The 20944-nt window shown below is 38.8% G+C and overlaps 1 protein-coding gene across 3 annotated transcripts in view; it reads left to right on the top strand.

Moving 5' to 3' along the window:
• LOC126184868 (adenylosuccinate synthetase) overlaps positions 1–20944 on the top strand; it is a 69057-nt gene that overhangs the window by 39303 nt on the left and 8810 nt on the right. For all 3 annotated transcript variants that reach the window (XM_049927500.1, XM_049927491.1, XM_049927509.1), the window contains 4 exons: positions 2791–2945; positions 9011–9135; positions 12574–12700; positions 19041–19161. In XM_049927500.1, coding sequence (XP_049783457.1) covers positions 2791–2945; positions 9011–9135; positions 12574–12700; positions 19041–19161 — 528 coding nt within the window. The remainder of the gene's footprint in view (positions 1–2790; positions 2946–9010; positions 9136–12573; positions 12701–19040; positions 19162–20944) is intronic.

The raw sequence follows: 20944 nt of genomic DNA on the forward strand, positions 1-20944 counted from the left end.
GAAGAAGCCTTTGTTGGCACAGTGAGGTCACCTCCTTTGATACCTTAAAGGACTAGAACTTTTGGGGCAGAATTCTTCCTCATGACACTTGAAAAATTATTAATCAGGTCACAGAATGCTGTAAACTTGAAAACACACAAAAATGAAAATGGTGAGTTAATTCACTCACTTCACAAGTTTCAAACAAGGGGTTTCATTATTACCGGGCAAGAGCGTAAGAAATATGTACAGGATTACTAGTTTTTACAAAAAACATTCCAAGACGTTCACTGTCAACTCATGGCAAGAAGAGATCAGTTTTATCTCACATCCATTGAAACATTCACGTTTTGCCTGAATTACTTATGAATATGCATTGCAATACTGTGGAAGCAGATAGCATATAAGTATAGTTGTTTATTTTAGTGATTATGTCCAGCCACCATACAAATACAAACTTTGACATTCGATACATTGTGCTTTTACTGTATTAAGTTTTGCGGGAACTTGTGCGTCCTTGAAGGAACAAGCTCTGCAAATTGAACCCAACACAGGTAACCAACGTAAGGACAATATTTGTGCTTCTACAAAGGCAGAAGTGATGCGGGGGGGGGGGGGGGGGGGGTGGATTGGCCAGCCGCGGTGGCCGTGCGGTTCTAGGTGCTCCAGTCTGGAGCCGTGCTGTTGCTACGGTCGCAGGTTCGAATCCTGCTTCGGGCATGGGTGTATGTGATGTCCTTAGGTTAGTTAGGTTTAAGTAGTTCTAAGTTTTAAGGGACTGATGACCACAGCAGTTGAGTCCCATAGTGCTCAGAGCCATTTGAACCATTTGTTAGGATTGTGTTGATGTTTTGTGTTCTCAAATATCCTTACACATTAACATGTAAGATTGAAATCACTTGTAAGTCTACTATGAGGACTCAGAAACATAAGAGGATAACAGCAGTGTGTTTAATAACAATAATAATCATATTTGTTTTAAAATGCCTTGTGCAGTACAATCACAAACACTTAACAAATCTTTAAGATGCCATTTTTTTCCTGTACTAACTTCATTGTATTACAGCAACCTTTTTTACATTTCTATTCCTTGCTACAAGTAAGTATGCTCACACATTTAAAGATGATAATCTGCATAATGTGCATTCATGAATCCATGTGATTCATGTGTGTAATTTTCACCATAAGCATGTGTCAGTACAACAGGCTTACTACCATGAGTTATCGCTGGAAGACAAACAAGGAAATTTGCTCTCTTACGACCCCTCCCCCCATATTGACCAATCTATTAGCAACATATGGGCCCCACCATATTTGTTGCTGGTTAACTACCTCCATGTAATGTACTTCCCCTATGCACTCCACATGCCATGGAGGTAATAGAATCAAACAATTTTTTATGCGCCAATCAAAGAAGAATTACATTATAAACAGTATGACTATTAGTAGTTAAACCAGACAACTGGTAGTGATGATACTGCCGACGTCATTGATTAATCGATTGTTTACTGATTTTTAAGAAACACTATCTAGATACTTAACATGTGGCCTTTGTTTTTGCATAAGTTTCTGGGAAGGTCAGTGACAAAATGCCCCTGTGTTTGAAAATGGGTACTGAAGGCAGATTTAGGGGCAGAAATCCTGAGGTGTTCTTTGAACCTAGTAGAAAAGCCTATCAGTTTGTCCAATGTATCACATGGTGCAATCACGATGAGTAGTGTAATATACCTAGTTGTGTTGCATTTGTCTGTTCCCTGTGCCTGTACTTTGTATTGGCGTTACTTGCAATGAAAAGCTGTTCATTGGTTTTGGAGCATTAGTATCTTCTGACCCTCTTGGAAATACTGCCAAATTTTATGATGTGTGTTACAAATTCCTCCTCCCCCTCCCCCCCCCCTCCCCACCTTCCTCCAAATATTGGAACTGATACAATTCTTGGCCAGTAGTTTAGCTTTCTATCTTATCTTTCTGATGATACCCCAAGTGATACTGTTGTTGAACTCACTATTGTAACCATTTATATAGGCTATGCTCTGTATAATTTGAAATTCGTTATTGAAATCTTTCTTTGACAACAGGACCTGTGGAGGCTTTATAGTAAAGACCTGAAAGCTGACTTCTTGTACTTCATCAGGTGGTTGGAGGAACTGGGGTTCACTATATCAGTGGTGGTTTCATTTCTGTAAATATAAGATCCGATCTTGGTTCTGCATAAGGTAGTATTAAGATTTAAATAGGCCAACATTCCCTTCTCATTGTGCTGTTAGTGAAATGAATCATCTTGTGTAAGCCATTTAACTCATTTATGAACTAACAGCATTCCTCGTGCAACCCACCGAAGGCACTTTCTGGTACCTCAGAAGAAAAGAATATTGTTCCATTGAAAGTAATAGTAGTAAAAAAATAATCTACCACTGGAAAATCCAGGATAGAATGTAACAATATTGTGAAAGGGATAGTTGCTACTCACCATATAGCGGAGATGCTGAATCGGAGATAGGCACAACAGACTGTCACACAACAAGCTTTTGCAACAAGGCCTCTCTCTCTCTCTCTCTCTCTCTCTCTCTCTCTCTCTCTCTCTCTCTCTCTCTCTCTCTCTCTCTCCCCCCCCCCCCCATCCCCCACCCTCTCACCCTCCCCACCACTAAATGTTAAATTTTTGACATCCTTAAACTTATGGTGAAATAATGGCACAAATAGAGCTCTAAAGTAGTTTGGAATATAATAGCAAAATATGTACAAAATAGGGCTTCCTTAGGATATAGACATTATTGTTTTCTCAAACTTGTTGTTTGTTGAATTATTCAGGGACCTACCCGTATGTGACATCATCAAACTGCAGCATAGGTGGTGTGTGTACTGGACTAGGTCTTCCACCTTGTAATATTGGAGATGTAATTGGAGTAGTTAAAGCTTACACAACAAGAGTAGGAGATGGACCCTTTCCAACAGAGCTATTAGATGTAAGTAGAAATTTTAGTTTACCTTTTTTCATGTAATATATTGTAAAGAAAGTATTAATGGTCATTTCACATCAGTGACCTACTTTAAAAGATAGTAGTAGCATTACACCAGGATTTGGATATATTCAAATAAGGTTTAGTATGTATCTGTTTACTAGCACTGAAAAATGAATCTTACTATAATTACACTAAAGTGCTATATATTAACAATGTGATTGTCTCCCTGTAGTGATAACATGAGGCCAGTAATTAGCAGAAGACTCATGTCAGAATTGTTCAGAGTTAAATCCATGTTACACCACGTAATTTTGTGATTACTGATGCCCTTTCAGAACCATAGTGAAAAAAGTTTCAATGATTTGTGCCTGTCTTAAGTATAATTTTATAGATCTCTCATATACCAACAATCATGTGGGAGCACATTTCGAGTGATTTTCTGTAATCTACTTTGGCCGTGCCATAATCCTTCAAATTCTTGTTCACTCACTTTTTTATGCTCATAGCTGTTAAGTAGATTAGAGATTTTTATGATCAAGCAATAGGTGGCAGCTTGTTATAGGTTCAGCTGGAAATGAAATTAGTGTTTTTATAGCCATCAGCAAATGAATCACTCCAAAGTCTGTAAAAATTGAATTAATTTAAACAGTTCACATACTTAATACATTCCTCATCCAGTTTAAGAATTTCAACTTAAATTAATTCGCTCCAAATTGCAGTGTCCTTCTCAGCAATTTTATTGTCCCCCTAATAACACAACTTGTGGCCTTCCATTTACTTTATTATTTTTGCTCATATGAAAGCCCACAGTCATACACTGGTGGACCCACCAGAATGACAAGGAAAAGTGCAGACTATAGTAAATGAAAACTGTGTAACATTTTTTCAAGTCAGTCATCGGTCCTTCATAATAAAACAAGTTTTCCTTCATAGCTTACAGATGCAGTCCCATGTTTACATTTGCAAAACAGTCCAACATCATCTGTTGTGTAACTGCAAAGTCCATAGGCCATAAAATACTTAATTGCAGTACTTCCCTTCTCATGATTGAATGTTTTTTTGCACATCATCTACTCTGTATTTTACACTCACAGAGTTAAATTGTGCTCAGTTTCTGAGGTACAAATGATTTCTACAGTCAACAGGGAAAACACATCATTTTTGAGAAATGGGCTGCCTTTGAATTTGGAGGGTTTTTGGCGGTAATAAGTCTTTCGTACTCTGCTCTGTTCTAGGCGTCTAAACATCCAGGTAACCTAGGCACTGCTACTTAAACTGTGAGTAAGATAGTGTTTTATTTTCTTTAAAAAATCAGATTTTGATCAACTTCCATATCACTGGGTGTGTACCCTGTTCTGATCGATGGGAACTCATCAGATATACCCTTCCTTGTGTGTTCTGTAGCACAGTTGATAGCTATTGAAACAAAACTAATGCCACCAGCATTATCTCATGGCTACCAAAGATATTGGAAGTTGTAAGGATCATAGAAGCATTGGATCAAAAACCTGATGTGTTTGTTACTGTTCAGCAGAAATTTTGTACTGTCTAAATGGCACCTACTTCTTTGTGACACACATTTGCAGTATGCAGGCTGAACATCTTTTAAATATGAGGTGCTAGAGGGACATTTACAGTGGTTCGATTTTGAAACAACATGCAGTTGTACGACATCAAGAAGTGTTCTGTATATTTAAACTAGATGTGATCATTTGCCTCTATGTCTCGGCAGACCACACCATGCACCATCAGCTCTGGCAGGCTAACTCCCAACAGTGAATCCTGGCCTAGGATGTTGTACAAATTGTAGTTTTCTCCAATATGGTAGTCATTTGTGTCCAGACAAAACCTAAATTCATCATTGAACTATATTCTTTGTCAGTTCACAAGCAGCTGCCCTAATTGCTCACATGCTCACAACATTACTCCCAGCAAACGTACTTCATATGGCATGTTAATTGGGAGCATTGTGATTTAAGGGCACGTGAAGAGATTGTAGGCCATATGATATTAGAGCACTGTTCTGACTGACAGTGTACATGGTGTGTCTTAATGGCAGGCAACGGTGGGATAGGATCAAGAAATGTTTGGCAGACGAGATGGTCTGTCAGCCCGTAGACAATTGCTACAATCTTACTGAAATTTCTGTACCTTACCAGTTTTTAAATTGCCCAAGAATGCTACTAATACATCCAAAGAAATTTCCACTTGTGAGATAAAACACAAAATGAGTGACACTAATGCTAGCTTTTTGCCTCAAAAAGTTAATTTGTTCAGCAAGATATTGATTGTTTAAAGCAGAGGTTCTTAAAATGTATTATGCACCCACCAGGGAAAATGCCAAGTGCCTCATGGTGTGGAGGTGAAGGGGGAGGAGGGTAAATCAGCATGAGGTGCTCATATAAATCAGGTTTAAAACTCTGTTCATTCATAAATATACATAAGTACTGTACTTCCAAAAAAAATTTTGTGTGAAATAAACATCAGTTCCAGCCAGTGATAGGAAGAAAGGACCTGGTTTAAAGAACATAAGCAGATTAAGCAATTACACTACTGGCCATTAAAATTGCTACACCAAGAAGAAATGCAGATGATAAACAGGTATTCATTGGACAAATATATTATACTAGAACTGACATGTGATTAAATTTTCACGCAATTTGGGTGCATAGATCCTGAGGAATCAGCACCCAGAACAACCACCTCTGGCCGTAATAACGGCCTTGATACGCCTGGGCATTGAGTCAAACACACCTTGGATGGCATGTACAGGTACAGCTGCCCATGCAGCTTCAACACGATACCGCAGTTCATCAAGAGTAGTGGCTGGCATATTGTGACGAGCCAGTTGCTCGGCCATCATTAACCAGACGTTTTCAATTGGTGAGAGCTCTGAAGAATGTGCTGGCCAGGGCAGCAGTCGAACATTGTTGTGAAAATAGCGAATTCTACATACAAATTGCCCAGAAATTATATTTGACATAATGTGGTACCCTATGAAATCACCCAGAAAGAGCTGAACTCTCTAAGTTCACATTGCCTGCAGCTGTAGGGTTAACTAACAATTAAGTTGGGCTTTCTAATTAGTATGCTTGCTGTGGTTATATCTGGTACTGTGATAGATGACAAGCAATTTGGGACCTGAATGTAGAAGAGTGAGTCGTATATTTTACTGAAATAGAGCTGATCATCCAATTTAAAGTCACAGATTGGTATGCTCTAGTCAGATGTTTGTGATTACGATTTAGGTGGTGATGAGAAAATGGGAGTAGATGATGGACGAGACAGTGGCTGAACTTTCACAATCATTGTTCCAATGTACTTTGTGCCAAATAAAACACAATGCTGTCGAATTAAAAAAAAATCTATTGATATATGTCCAAACAAAAATTAGATGTACTTTTTTCTTCCTTTCCATTCTTTATGTATTCTTTGAGTTTAAGGATTAAAAAAGTAGTTCTGTAATGTAGTTTATTAGAATATTTATTTCATTCATAAATTGTTTTGCTGTGTGCCTTTTTTCAGTATTTGTTCTCCATTTTCCATGCAGAAAATAACTGTTTTCCTGTTTTTTTAAACTTAATTGTGATCAAGAGTTCTTTCCACTCCTTTCCAAGCAGTTTCAGCCTCTTCCAAAACAAAAACTTAATGTCCTGTAATAAAAACAAAAAAAATGTATACAGAAGTCATAGTTATGGAATTAGGGATTCCTCTCTCTCTCTCTCTCTCTCTCTCTCTCTCTCTCTATGCGCGCGTGTGTGTGTGTGTGTGTGTGTGTGTGTGTGTGTGTGTGTGTGTGTGTGTGTGTGTGTGTGTGTGCGCGTGCGCGAGATAGAGAGAGAGTTTTACGCAAATGTATCCAAGACTTTGACCGAAATAGAAGGCAGGCAGCTCTGTCTGAATAGTCCAAATACTTCATGTTACTGCACAGGATGTTGAATCAGCAGACTGAAATGATTAGAAAACTCTGCCTCTGGGCAAACTGCTCCTGCTCCATGGCCAGCACCAATTCTGTTACCTCAGAGAACTGGTTTTAATTAATACTTTGTGACATTGTTTTACTTCAGTCCCTGACTAATAAAAGTATGTATATAGAGGATGGCCCGAGGGAAATAGTATTTTTACAACTGACTGCCCTGCTAAGATGTAGATGTGCTCATGCCATTGACTACACTTCATTAGATCCACATAGTGTGTCATTCACTTCATAATGGCCAGCATAGGTGTGTATTGAGACACACAATTCCTTCACTGTCCAACACAGAATGTACCATGGAAGAGATGGCCATTTCCTTGTTCTAAACAGAAAGACAATGTCCAGATGGATAAAACAATAGCATAAGATGGGCTCTGAAACTAGTATAAAGCATAAGGGACCTGAAATGACTGTTCAGTTGCTGGATAATATCTGACAAGCTTGTGAAGCTTTGCAATAAAAGCTACTGATCTGTCAGTCAACATTTCAGGTCATCACAAATCCATAGCATCTCTCTGTGAAGAATTTTGAAACAGGGTGTAAAGTTTCATCTTTATAAGCTGCAAGTGGTTAAACAATTAAGGCTGGGAAATAGAGTAGGAGCAATTTATGCATGATGTTATTAGACAAAATTGACAAAAATGTTGTGATTCTGATATCTTGTGATGTTTTATGAGGTGGATTTTGATTTGGGTCAGTTTGTCAGTAAACAAAACCAATATTACTTGGATGCAGCTTGACAGTTTGTACATAAAAAGGACTGTTGTAAACCAGAGGTTGGCGTCTTGGGTGCTGCTTTTTTAAATAGGCTACAATGGACAGCCAGTGGTGGTCAGTTCTGAGCTGTTATGCGGCCATTATTAACAATTTCTTCATTTCACAACTGGAGTGATATTGCAGTTTAAATGCAATATGGTTTCAGCAAGATAGGGTTCTGGCTATATGGCCCATAGTTCAAATGCCTGATCTAATCCATATCAAATACTCTCACGATTTGGTGGTATCCGTGACTGACGAGGTCACTTGCTCTTTCAGTCCCCAATTTCTTTCTGAAAGGTCAGTTCAAGAACAGATTTTTCACAGTGACACAACAATAGTGAAGAGTTGAAAGCTACAAACCAGAAAGAGATAGAGGTCACTCCTCAAGAAATAATTGAGAACATAATGGGGAGATAATTCCTCAAGAAATGATTGAGAACATAATGGAGAACATCTGTGGACATCATCTGCAGTGCTTCATATTTTTCACTTTTCATTAATGGCAGTGTTTGTGTATATTGGTGTAAATATACATAAATCTGATAATAACCAAGTGAAAATATTCTACCTCCCACGGGCCAGCATTTATAATTTCAATTAAAAATAATAAAGAATGCTGCACGGTATTAGAAGGAAATATGTGATGAATTCAAGAAAATAAAAGTTTTGCTTAGAAAAGCTCATAAATTCATTATCTATGGCTCTGAAAACATCCAGATATTTATTTTGCTGAAATTGCAATAAGGAATATTTGAGTTTAATACTATTTTGGAACCACCAGCAAAATTTTCTCGTATGGAATTTAATATTTCACTATCAACAATCTTGTATATGCATGCAAAATTTGTTTGTTCAAATGTTTGGCGGTTAAATATATATTGATAAAGAATTTTGAACTATGAAGGCACAGTAATATTAAGCTAATGAAGCTTGTAAAAGAGCAGAAGTACAGAGCAGTGTCTCTGTCAGATCAAAGAGGATGCAGTACAAAAACATTTGAGAACTTCTAAGTTAAAAGTAACAAAATTGTAATTCTTAGGAATTCCAGCTATGTTAAATCTCTGAATGCGCATTACTTTTTTCAGCCTTTTTTGTGTTTGCTAATCCACCACCTGCTGCGAAAAACCAGCATTTATTTTTTCTTGTGCCATTGTCTGCTGACACCTGGCAACAAATTTTTTTGTCATTGTGGTCCACTTCCAAACATACCTCAAAGACAAGACATCACACATGTTGCAAGCTTAAGATTTTATTACCACATATATTAACAAATTATATCACTTTCTTTGACACATTTCATGCACTTACAGAAAGTTTGTGGTATTTATTTTAGGCAAATGGTGAGCTCCTCCAAGAACGTGGTAGTGAAGTAGGTGTTACAACAAAGAGGAAAAGAAGATGTGGCTGGCTGGACCTGCCACTTTTACGATATACCACTTTAGTTAATGGCTATAGTTTGTAAGTAAGAGCAAATTTTTATTAATATTCATATTCTGTTGTCATGATATTTGTTTGTTGCTTATCAGTTAGTCATATTAAACATAATTGTGCTGCAGCACAAGATTGATCTGTTGCATTATCTGTTGTGAAGTATATAGTTTGTGCTGCAAATGAAAATAGATTTTTATATTCCTTCTGTGATTCTGTAGCATGTTGGAAATGACATCTTTGACACGTGAAATAGCTTTCAAATTTCATAATCTCCTGATAACAACAGCTTAGGCCACGTGAAACATCCTTTCAATGTTTCATAACTGATGTGACACAAGTGTCAGCTGTGTTGTGATACCATTATACACTCCTGGAAATGGAAAAAAGAACACATTGACACCGGTGTGTCAGACCCACCATACTTGCTCCGGACACTGCGAGAGGGCTGTACAAGCAATGATCACACGCACGGCACAGCGGACACACCAGGAACCGCGGTGTTGGCCGTCGAATGGCGCTAGCTGCGCAGCATTTGTGCACCGCCGCCGTCAGTGTCAGCCAGTTTGCCGTGGCATACGGAGCTCCATCGCAGTCTTTAACACTGGTAGCATGCCGCGACAGCGTGGACGTGAACCGTATGTGCAGTTGATGGACTTTGAGTGAGGGCGTATAGTGGGCATGCGGGATGCCGGGTGGACGTACCGCCGAATTGCTCAACACGTGGGGCGTGAGGTCTCCACAGTACATCGATGTTGTCGCCAGTGGTCGGCGGAAGGTGCACGTGCCCGTCGACCTGGGACCGGACCGCAGCGACGCACGGATGCACGCCAAGACCGTAGGATCCTACGCAGTGCCGTAGGGGACCGCACCGCCACTTCCCCGCAAATTAGGGACACTGTTGCTCCTGGGGTATCGGCGAGGACCATTCGCAACCGTCTCCATGAAGCTGGGCTACGGTCCCACACACCGCTAGGCCGTCTTCCGCTCACGCCCCAACATCGTGCAGCCTGCCTCCAGTGGTGTCGCGACAGGCGTGAATGGAGGGACGAATGGAGACGTGTCGTCTTCAGCGATGAGAGTCGCTTCTGCCTTGGTGCCAATGATGGTCGTATGCGTGTTTGGCGCCGTGCAGGTGAGCGCCACAATCAGGACTGCATACGACCGAGGCACACAGGGCCAACACCCGGCATCATGGTGTGGGGAGCGATCTCCTACACTGGCCGTACACCACTGGTGATCGTCGAGGGGACACTGAATAGTGCACGGTACATCCAAACCGTCATCGAACCCATCGTTCTACCATTCCTAGACCGACAAGGGAACTTGCTGTTCCAACAGGACAATGCACGTCCGCATGTATCCCGTGCCACCCAACGTGCTCTAGAAGGTGTAAGTTAACTACCCTGGCCAGCAAGATCTCCGGATCTGTCCCCCATTGAGCATGTTCGGGACTGGATGAAGCGTTGTCTCACGCGGTCTGCACGTCCAGCACGAACGCTGGTCCAACTGAGGCGCCAGGTGGAAATGGCATGGCAAGCCGTTCCACAGGACTACATCCAGCATCTCTACGATTGTCTCCATGGGAGAATAGCAGCCTGCATTGCTGCGAAAGGTGGATATACACTCTACTAGTGCCGACATTGTGCATGCTCTGTTGCCTGTGTCTATGTGCCTGTGGTTCTGTCAGTGTGATCATGTGATGTATCTGACCCCAGGAATGTGTCAATAAAGTTTCCCCTTCCTGGGACAATGAATTCACGGTGTTCTTATTTCAATTTCCAGGAGTGTAGCTTGTCAGATTATGGGATATCAAAAATGAGCTACTCAAGAGTTGTATGTAATAGAGTTTACTTAAAATAACCTGCTGTGAAGGCAGCTGTGCAACAGTTAGTTTGTTGATAGCTCGATAGGTATTGGCTCTCTAGTATGGCTGTCTAGATAAAAATCATTTTTTAATATTGTTCAGAATTAACTTAGGGTAAAAATGCAATGAATGTTGGGTAGGTTATATAATGTAATTGTCTTTAAATATCATGATTGTTGGACTGTGTGTAATCCATCTCACACCAGAAAATATTTTTTCTATGGAATGCTTGGCTTAATTTCACCATGGGACCCAAACTGTGCCATAAAAACACACACTATAAGGCAAAGTAACCACCTATATAGCACAGTGCATTGGTGGTAATAATGGATATGTTAAATTACTGAACTTACTTACCAAAACTAGATCCTAGTCTGTCTTGTCTGGAGTCTGTTTAGTAAAATTTGTCTGCATATGACCAGGCAGGGCAACTTTTGGTGATTGATGGTTGCTGCTTTATATATGTTATGACATCCCAATTTCAAGTGTGCTATTATAACTAAGCATTATAGTGTTTAAAGGAGGGGAAGTCTACTCTAAGAAAAAAAAGTTGTAATAATTTTTGGTAAAAAATATACATGCTGCCCTTTGGCCATCTAATGCACAGATTTATGTTCATCTATAATCCAGAAGGTACATGCTACCTGTATTATTCTGTTGTACTATGCTGCATATCAGGACTGCAAATTTTAATTCTGGACTGTGCTATATTCATGCCAATTCTTGGGCAACATTTGGTTTGTTCTTTTCTCTAGATAACGAACTAAAAGAGAAAGCAAATAAAGAAAATATATTGAATCCTTATATCTTCAGTTGAAAGTGATTGGAAGTCCTGGTATGCTGCATGTTGATTAGGTCAGTGTGTTAAGGCATTGGGGGTGTCATATACTTATTGAAATGACTATTTTATATTAATTTGTGGAGCAGCACTATCACTGTAGTCACCACATTGCATGCAACAGGGATCAGACAGATCCTAGCAACCACTGGCTCACACACATAAGTAGCAGTACATCATTTTGGTAGCACCCACTGAATTACATACAACAAAAGTTAGTGTTAAATATTGACAGCAATAAGCATTTCACATCTCGACTTGTGGCTTCTCATCCAGTTAACATCCATTATGCCGGGGTGTCTGGATATAGTTATGCCTGTTGGCTGAGGATGACACAGCGGTCGATCGGTACTGCTGGGCTTTCCAGGGCCTGTTTAGATGGAAGAGGAGGATGCCAGGGTGTCAAGTCCTTTTCAACTGAAAGTGTAGTGACACAATTGTACATATGAAGCAGTAACCACAAATTACAAAGTATTCACCTGACGAGGCCTACCTGCAATGGTAGCCAAAATGTTTGCAGGTTTTTTTTTTTTTTTTCCGTATAATCATGTAGTCACACACCCAGAAGAATCATATTGAAATTACCACTGCATTATATTTACTTAAATTGCCATTTCTATGCACATCTCAACATTCTTGTCTTAGTTCTTGCTCCCATATGCCTAGTCTAATTAAATATGTGAAATTGTAAACTAAAAATTATCAAAGCTTGCTTCAGAACTTTTTAGTATTTATTTTGACTTGGAATGTCTTTCTTTCGCAGAATATGTGTAACAAAATTAGATATACTCGATACATTACCAGAAATAAAGATTGCTGTAGCATACAAGAAGAAAGGCAAAGAGCTAAACTACTTCCCTTCAAGCATCAGCGAACTTGCTTCAGTAGAGGTGGGTAGAATCAACAATCGTGTAATCATCTTCTATGTAAAGTAAATAAGAACAATACATTTTTATGGATTATAAGATGCACTTTTTTCTGTGAAAGTGTGCCTCTAAAATTCAGGTGTGTCTTACACTCAAAATTAATATAAAAAGTCCAGTGTTTGATTTAAAAGTCCTGCCATTCTTAAAAATAGCCATATGTTTGATGCTGCAGAGAATCTATCTCTGTCTGGCAACACTGGATTCAACTGGCATCAGCAGTGCACCAATGCGACAAATGTGAGCTTGAGGGGGCATTCACGAGCTTGCTAACGCAGTCTCTCCCACCCCACCGTCATAAACCCAGGACACAGTCTAGCCTGTGATGCATCATTGCAGTTTGCAGTGTCAGTGAACTTTAATTGAAAGTGATTTGTGTTACCAGTAACAGTACATAAATTTTGTTAGTAGCTACTTTCATAATGGAAAAAATAAAAAGGTATTCATATGATGTGGGCTATAAATTGAAAGTAATAGCATATGCAGAACAACGTGGAAACAGAGCAACTGAGCAGAATTTCAGCCCTCCAACAGAAAAATCCATTTGCAGTTGGTGGGCTTGTAAAGAAGAACTGAAAAAAAATCAGGAAGACTAAATGTGCAAATAGAGGACTGAATGCAAAGTGACCAAAACTTGATGACGGCATACTGAAAGGGATTGAGGGACACTGTCAAAATGGCATTGGAATTAATACAAAAATTATTCAAATACACACTTGTAAACTATACCTACAGTGAAGCTTAACAGACTTTAAGAATGGAGTTAGTTGGTGCTACAGGTTTACAAAGCATCATGGACCTTGCATGCGAACCAAACCCAAAATATCTCAGGAAATGCCACAAGAATATGAAGAGAAAATATGTTTCCATCACTTTTTTATTCAACATTCAAAAGAAGACCAGTGCAGAACTAAGCCAAATAGTGAATATGAATGAAACTCGTCTGACATTTGATGTGCCAAGTAACAGAACTGTTACCATGAGTGGTGCTAAAAGTGTAACTAGAAAAATAAGTGTACATGAAAAAATGCACTACACTGTTGTTCTTCCCTGTTGTGCTTGGTCTAAACTTAATCCAGTGTTCATTTTCAAGTGCAAAACAATGCCAAAGTCCTCTGAAATACTGCCAGTTCTTGTTGCTCATGTACATGACAAAGGTTGGGCGGATGAGGCTGGTATGAAATGCATTAACAGAGTGTGGGAGAGAGGGAAAGGTGCTTTATTGGAGAATAATTCTCTTCTTGTGCTAGATCGGTTTAGAGGTCATTTGAAAAATTCTTTGAACGATAAATTGAGACAGGTAAATACAGAGCTTTCTGTTATTGTGGGAGGACTTACTCCCCAAGCGCAACCTCTTGATGTCTCAATAAATAAACCGTTTGAAGTGTATATGAGAGAGGAATAGGAAGCTTTCAAATGACCTCCATACAAACAAGTGTGTCAGAATGTAAAACTGTCATGGTCTAGAGTCAGAGAAGACATTATTGTTAAACCTTTCAAGAAGTGTAGCATAAGTAACACTCTTGATGGCAGTGAAGACCATCTCATATATGAAGAGGACAACGATGACGACGAATAGGAAGAGGAGGAGGAGGAGGAGGAGGAGGGAGGAGGAGGAGGAGGAGGAGAAGTAGTTCTGATGATTTTCAGGAATTTATCTGGCCTTGCGATCTTGTAATAAAAACGGTAAAAATTTATTTAAAAAAGTGACTTGAAAATTAAGGTCCGACTTGTAGTCTGGAAAATGCATATGGAAAACATTCAGCCAATAACAGTGTGATCATATCTTTGAGATTTGCAGCAGTGCCATTATTGATAGATATTGATACAGCAGTCATGTTCCACAATGCTTGTTTAAAATTGTCAGTTCCAGAAAAAAATTCTTTAAATTGCCATTGTTTTTCATTATTTGCTGTCATATTATTACTTTCCATTTATCTCAATTGATAGTACACAAGCACTGGAGTGATTACCGTATTTACTCGAATCTAAGCCGCACTTTTTTTTCGCTTTTTGTAATCCAAAAAACCGGCTGCGGCTTAGAATCGAGTGCAAAGCAAGCGGAGGTTCTGAAAAATGTTGTAGGTGCCGCCACAATTAACTTCTGCCGTCGAATATATGTAGCGCTACAAAGGCAAGCTTTGTAGGCACAAAGATAAATACTGGCGCCAAAACCTCTGCGCCAGTAAAAAAAAGAAGGGTGCAAGACGAGCTTTTTTTTCTCCGCCCCGAGTTTCGACCACTGCATTTTCATACATTGTCCAACGAAGTAAATACAAATTCCGTTGCTCATCTTCGAATGTAGCATAATTTCAATGTACTACGAAAATCCGACTGGTAAGACTGTTTGGGATGTTTGTCAATATGGCCAGCTCTGCGTTCTCAATTTTTTCGTACCTGTGAGAAGAGATGGTTGCTAATAGGAACCTGATGAAATGTAAATCACATGCAGTGATATTCTTCACCGTAAGAATAATACGAATATAAACATTGTGCCACGTAATTTTCATGTTTGCTGCTATATCATTTAAATCCTGTCTGCCTAATAAACTACGAAACTAGAGTGAGACAACAGCAAACGCGGCAGAATATACGTATCGTGTCATGTTTATATTCGTATTATTCTTATGCCTAATAGTGATACAGTCAGAAATGAAGCACGGCAACTAGCTAGATTTTTAAACCTAAGATGACTAATTTCTGTGCAGAATTTGATGCACTAAAGAAGCGGCCGCAAGGATTTTCAAACGGAGAAAAATTTTCACCTAACTCTCTTTCAGAACATGTTCTATCATACGCAGTCTATTATTTGGTTCTTGTTGATCATTATCAAAGAAAGCAGCAGTGTAAGTAACAACAAATAGCAGTCTCTTGCCATTGTTTTGCTAATGAGACGATTCCTCTTTTTTGTAAGCGGCGGTAGCGCGCACAAAAGCAAGCCATGCCGCGAGCCGCGACAGGTCGTAAACACGCACTATCAGAATGCGACTAACAATGCATGACACAGTACAGTAATGCATTTTCAGCTTAAGAGTGACGTAAACACCTATAACAAAGAAAACGGCAATTATCAGATCGAAGCAAACTAAGCAATCGATTCAAACCAGACGAAGCACGTGAAAAAGGAAAGGTACCCGAATAAATACGGACGGAGCGCCTGACGCATAGCAATGGCTACCTGGTAAAGCTTAACTGCTAAGCTTTCGACTCGAACCAAACTACTGTAGCTGTATCGTCATTCATTCGACCTAAATTGTGTCTCATATTACAATGGACCAACTTTGTTTCGATTTGGAGGTGCGGCCTAAAACTATTCTCTCCCCTTGAATTTCGAGTCTAAAATTACAGGTGCGGCTTAGATTCGGGAAATTTTTTTTTCTTTATTTCGAGTCTCATTTTTCAGGTGCGGCTTAGATTCGAGTAAATACGGTAAAAATAACCATTCATTGTACGAAGGCAACATTAAGCAGTGGATGAAGGTGGTGGTGGTGGTGGTGGTGGTGGTGGTGGTGGTGGTGGTTCTGAAATAGGTGATAAAATTAACATAGAAGCAACAAATTTTCTGTTTGAAAGTTGCTTCAGTGAAGACCACAGAGCAGTTCCTAATTTTAATCACCGAGATGTGAAAATGATAAAGATATACAGTTATACTATGCAAACCATTGTGAAGTGCATGACAGAGGGTGCCTTATTTAGGATTCTTCCCATTCCATTCACATGTGGAAATTGGGAATAATGATGCTTAAACACCTCTGTGCAGACTGTCTTTAATCTGTTATATCTGTGATCCATTCAGGGGCAGTACATAGTGGGTTATGGTACATTCCTAGATTCCGCATTTACACTGGTTCTTGAAAGTGCTGTAGAACTTCGTAGAGACTAAAATCTCCTCTGTTGGAATTAACACAAATACTGCAAACACTGATGATGTGATAAACAGGCTTGTCTGTTCATTCTTGATATCTAGAAGGCTGTATACTTCAGAGCTCAGGTTGATGCCACATATTTCCCCCCCCCCCCCCCCCCCCCCCCAAGCATTTGGTAGAGTGCTGCATGATTACAGATTATTGAAAGATGTATGCTATTTGATTGATGATGTCTTTGCTAACAAACCCAGTACATTCTCCTCAAAAAGGAGATACTATCAGAAGCAAAAGTAGTGTCCCCTGTACTTGAATGACTGATAGCACCTTTTGTGTTCCCAATACATATAAACAATGTGACAGGCAGCGTTAAGGCTCACTGAGACTGCCCAACAGTACAGTGGTATATGGGGAAGTCTCATTGTTAACAAATTTTTACATCAGGAAAACTCGGATATGATCACCATTCGGTGCAAAGAGTTCTTATTATAGGGCAGCTGCAACTGTACAAGTCCATGTTAAAAATGAAGAAAACTGCTGGACAGTTGCTTAATCCACAGTTTGTAATTGGGTTCATGACGGCTCTCGGAACAATTATAGTTCCATCATCTGATGTAAATAATAAAAATCACTTAATCGTCTGAGGTCATCCTGACCCAATACTGTTACCCAGTGCCACGGAACACAACTTGTATGTAGGAATGGGTGATATGGAATTTTTGTCCCTTTTCCTCTTTTGACACAGACAGAACCTTCGGTTCCATGACAGCGTTGGGATGAGGATGACCTCAGATGATTAAGCGATTTTAGTTTTTACACCAGCTGATGGAACTGTAACTGTTCCGAAACCGATCGTGTGCCCAATAAAAGACTGTGGATTAAACAGCTATCCTGCAGTTTTCTTCATTTTTCAAAATGCACTTGGTACGAAGGTTGACAGTCGGCCCTGTACATAAATAAATGTTCTGTAATGTAAGTAAATAGACAAAAAGACCACACATCATATGATTACACAGTTGGTGCTCAGTCTCTGGAATCGGCCACAGTTTTCAAGTACCTGAGAGTACATGTTCAGAGAGATTAAAACCAGAATGGCCATATGAGTGTATCATATGGGGAGGGCAGATGCTACATTGTTTATTGCTGGAATCTCAAAGAAGTGCATTTCACCCACAAAGGAGGGCACTTACAAACCCTCATCGGACCAGATCTTGAGTATTGTCTGTCACTTTTCACCAGTTGCTGATTTTGGTCCACAAGTATTTTCTTATGCACTATATTTCATGACATAGTTTCCATCTTGCTGCTGAAACATTCAGTATGATTTTGTAATAAGAACTAGTCAGTTTTATCCTTTTCCAAATTGACGACCACCTGGGAGGCCAGACCCATTGCGTTCACCATTCCAAGTAACAAATGATTTTTCTTCTGGTGTGCACATTTGTCTTCACCAACACACTGTTCAGATTGTAGTTTTGTCTGTAAGATACACTGCAGAATCCAGATTTGATCTACAGTCACTCATTGATACCAGAATTTCTCTGGATTATGTGTAAAGTTTTCAAAAAACACATTTAGAATGTTTCTCCCGTGAGAATTTTTGGTGGGAACTTAATAAGTATTGTACCAATTGCGCATTCAGATCCTCCTCCTGTACAACTTTGGATGATAACATACCCAACAGTGAGAGATGCCTACTATCTCAGCTGCCTTGTATATCTTATTAGTACATTTTTCTATTACAAAACTGTGGATTTTTAATGAGGATTTCTCCAGAAGAAACTGTGTTTGCAAATGGTCATTTCTCATATGACCACATTTAAATTAATTTGTTGAGTAATAAGTGCCAAAATGGCACAGAGACCCATGTACTTACCTCACCTCAATTTGAATCTATGGCACAGTACATTTTTTAAAAAATAAATATGTGATGTCACCCCCATCATACTCATCTTTACCCATTCCTACAAACTTTGTGATGTAGTCAATGATGAGGTGGATAATACTTATGTCATTTACATGTAATTGTCAGTTATGTTTAGAAAGCAGTTAGTGACAGTGTGATGTTTTGGGACTAATTAACAAAGGCTTGGGTTTAATCCCTGTCTCACAATTTTCATCTATCTGTAGACTTATGATCATGTATTTTAGGCTTTCTGTTAAATTGGTGTTTACTGCAAGTTTGTTATGTCATACGAGTGCACTGATAGTTTTCTGGTTGTTAGCATTAACTGCTTGCACATATATATTCCACAAGATATACAGAGATCTGATAAAAAGATAATTAATAATTAGCCAGTATCATAGTGATTTCTTTTTTAAGTTTCCTCACATAAATTGTTTGCCCTCCCTATTTAATTTGAAGTGAAGCAATAGTAATTTATTGGGGTAGGTCAGAACAATGCTTGGCCCAATTTTGAATCTCATATCCTCAACTTCTGCAGGTCGAGTATGAAACTCTACCAGGATGGCAAAAGAGTATTGAAGATGTCCGAGAATATGATAAATTGCCACTAAATGCCAAGAGGTATATTGAAAGAATTGAAGAGTGTCTTGGAGTTCCAAGTAAGTACATATTTACTCAAGAATAACTATTGTTGGTGGTATCTTTGTATATTTTTATTTGTTAAACTACTCATAAATAAATTAGAGATACTTGTCTGTTCCAGCTGTGTGAATAATTTGATTTCCATTATGATGAAAGCAATGGTTTATTGCTTCACACTTGTAGATGGTAATCTTTTTATTCCATTGGTCAAAAATGTAATGTTAGTTGACACAAAGTATTGAATGTATGAAGTCCTATGTAACAGGTTAATGAAAACTGCACGAGAGCATTATTGTGTCATGTTTTCTTAAACTGTGTTAGACAGGAAGTCAACCCTGAAAAGATGGCAATTTTATATTTAAGTAAACTTAAAATCAACAGATATAGTGGTTAAAGTAAATCTGTCACCATAAGACATGATTAAAGTTTTGTAAGGAAAGCCAACAAAATTGAAAAAGTCCAGATTGATATTCCATTGCAGCATTTTAGCAGATAGCACAGTATAATCTAAATGTCAGAAGGTAACATGGAATGAAAGTAAAGGAGAAAGGTGTTGGAAGTAGCACAGGAGTAAATGAAACACTGAATTGTAAGTATATTGTAAGTAAGGTTCCAGTATCACTGCTTAAAACATTTATTGATTGTTATGTCATCCTTTCGGAAGATTTCTAGTTGTCTTGACACATATGTAACGTCAGTGTGCCTGTATCTGGTGACTGTTCTCATTACATTTACATGAAATTCTAAAATACTGATTTCATGTTGATTTTGTGCTGTTTCATGCAGTGTGGCATAATATCTTGATATAATGTAATATTTCCTGTAATTTTTGACAGCTTACACCATAGATGTTTTATGTTTACACTGTAGACGTACTTGAAAATGGAAGTTTTCTGGAACAGCTGTTGCAATAATCAATAAATGATTTAAGCAGTGATACTGGAAACTTACTTACAATGTTCTTTCAAGACATATTTCACTGCAGGCCCAATTATCAAGAAACTAGAAACATAGAATACCAAAAGACAGATTCTTCAGGGTAATATTCAAAAATTATGTGGAATTATCAATTTCATAGTTGCTAGCATTTGTACTTAACTGTTGGCAGCTGCCACTATTCTCTCTGTTGTATCATTCCACTTCGTCCTAGTGACATACATTACATTATAATTTAATACAACTTTTGAACAAATCTGCCAACATTAACAAAAAGGTTTTTCTAATAAATTGCATTCAGACTTAGATCAAAAGGTTATAAAAATATATACAATGGTCACACCAAAAGAAATGCACACTATTTTTTTAAAAAGTCCATCTTTTATTCTACATGTTTGAAAGTTTTACAGTGTGTAGATACATCCTTTAGGCACAATATTTTCATTTCTCCACATAATTTCCATCCCTCTCAACTGCCTTACGCCATCTTGGAACCAGTGCCTGTATACCCACATGGTAAAATTCTGGACCAGCCTGTTGGAGCCACTGTTTGGCAGCGTGCACAAGGGAGTGATCATCTTCAAACCATCTTCCACGAAGAGAGTCTTTCAGTTTCCTAAAGAGATGATAGTCACATGGAGCCAGGTCAGGACTATAAGGCAGGTGTTTCGGTATTGTCCATCAGAGTTTTGTGATCGCTTCCTTGGTTTTTTGACTGACATGTGACTGTTCATTGTTGCGCAACAGCAAAACATCCTGCTTTTGCCGATGTGGTCAAGCACTACTCAGTCGAGCTTGAAGTTTCTTCAGTGTCGTCACATATGCAGTAGAATTTATGGTGGTTCTGTTTGGCATGATATCCAC

Source organism: Schistocerca cancellata, chromosome 1 (genome assembly GCF_023864275.1).
Source record: "Schistocerca cancellata isolate TAMUIC-IGC-003103 chromosome 1, iqSchCanc2.1, whole genome shotgun sequence".
NCBI lineage: Eukaryota > Metazoa > Arthropoda > Insecta > Orthoptera > Acrididae > Schistocerca > Schistocerca cancellata.